Below are 1,045 nucleotides of genomic sequence, written 5' to 3'. Positions count from 1 at the left end.
GGATCACGAGATCAGGAGATCAAGACCATCCTGGCTAACATGGTGAAACCCCGTCTCTACTAAAAATACAAAAAAATCAGCCGGGCGTGGTGGCAGGCGCCTGTAGTCCCAGCTACGCGGGAGGCTGAGGCAGGAGAATGGCGTGAACCCGGGAGGCAGAACTTGCAGTGAGCCGAGATCGCTCCAATGCACTCCAGCCTGGGCGACAGTGAGAGACTCCGTCTCAAAAAAATAAACAATGCTTTTGGGGAGTCTTGGGGTCTCCTGGCAGCAGGGTGCAGATGGGATGGCGAAAACCTCCACCCCGAGTAACAAGATTCTTTCCTGTTCCCTCTTGACAGGAGGTTGTGCCCAGACATTTCCTTCTTCCAGAGGGCCACTGAGTACCCTTGCCTCCTCATCCTGGACCCCCAGAATGAGTTTGAAACCCTTCGTAAGAGAGTGGAACAGACTACACTGAAATCTCAGACAGTGGCCCGGAACCGGAGTGGGGTCACAAATGTGAGTGCCAACCTGGGATCCCCAGGGACTCCCCCAACAGTCTTTTCTTTCCTTTTTCTCTTAAACTCCTGGCCACAAGGTGTCGGGCCATGACCATCTGCTTGACAGTTACTCAGAGCAATTCTGATGCTGCCAGATCCTGGGCGCTTTCTGAAAGTTGGGTGACAGAGGTTCGCTGTGTCCCAGCTGGGTGTAATGGCTGCTGGAAAGGGCCCTGCCTCACAGTGAGTGAATGAGCCAGGCTTCTAATCTTATAATGGGGTCATTACAAATGTGAGAAAGTGTGATAGGGCTGGGCACAGTGGTTCACGTCTGTAATCCCAGCACTTTGGGAGGCTGAGGCAGGAGGATTGCTTGAGCCCAGGAGTTCAAGACCAGCCTGGGCAACATGGTGAAACCCCGTCTCTACAAAAAATAGAAAAATTAGCTGGTCATGGTGGTGCGTGCCTATAGTCCCAGCTACTCAGGAGGCTGAGGTAGGAGGATGGTTTGAGCCTGGGAGGCAGAGGTTGCAGTGAGCCTGCATCACACCACTGCTCTCCAG

General features: G+C 53.5%; 1 protein-coding gene across 2 annotated transcripts in view; it reads left to right on the top strand.

The window, feature by feature from the left end:
- TBC1D13 (TBC1 domain family, member 13) overlaps positions 1-1,045 on the top strand; it is a 23,072-nt gene that overhangs the window by 9,539 nt on the left and 12,488 nt on the right. For both annotated transcript variants that reach the window (XM_011987672.1, XM_011987664.1), the window contains exon 7: positions 342-501. In XM_011987672.1, coding sequence (XP_011843062.1) covers positions 342-501 — 160 coding nt within the window. The remainder of the gene's footprint in view (positions 1-341; positions 502-1,045) is intronic.

This window comes from Mandrillus leucophaeus, unplaced genomic scaffold (assembly GCF_000951045.1).
Source record: "Mandrillus leucophaeus isolate KB7577 unplaced genomic scaffold, Mleu.le_1.0 Scaffold109, whole genome shotgun sequence".
Taxonomy (NCBI): Eukaryota; Metazoa; Chordata; class Mammalia; order Primates; family Cercopithecidae; genus Mandrillus; species Mandrillus leucophaeus.
Note: the sequence above shows the minus strand (reverse complement) of the source record. Positions and strands in the feature narration are given on the sequence as shown.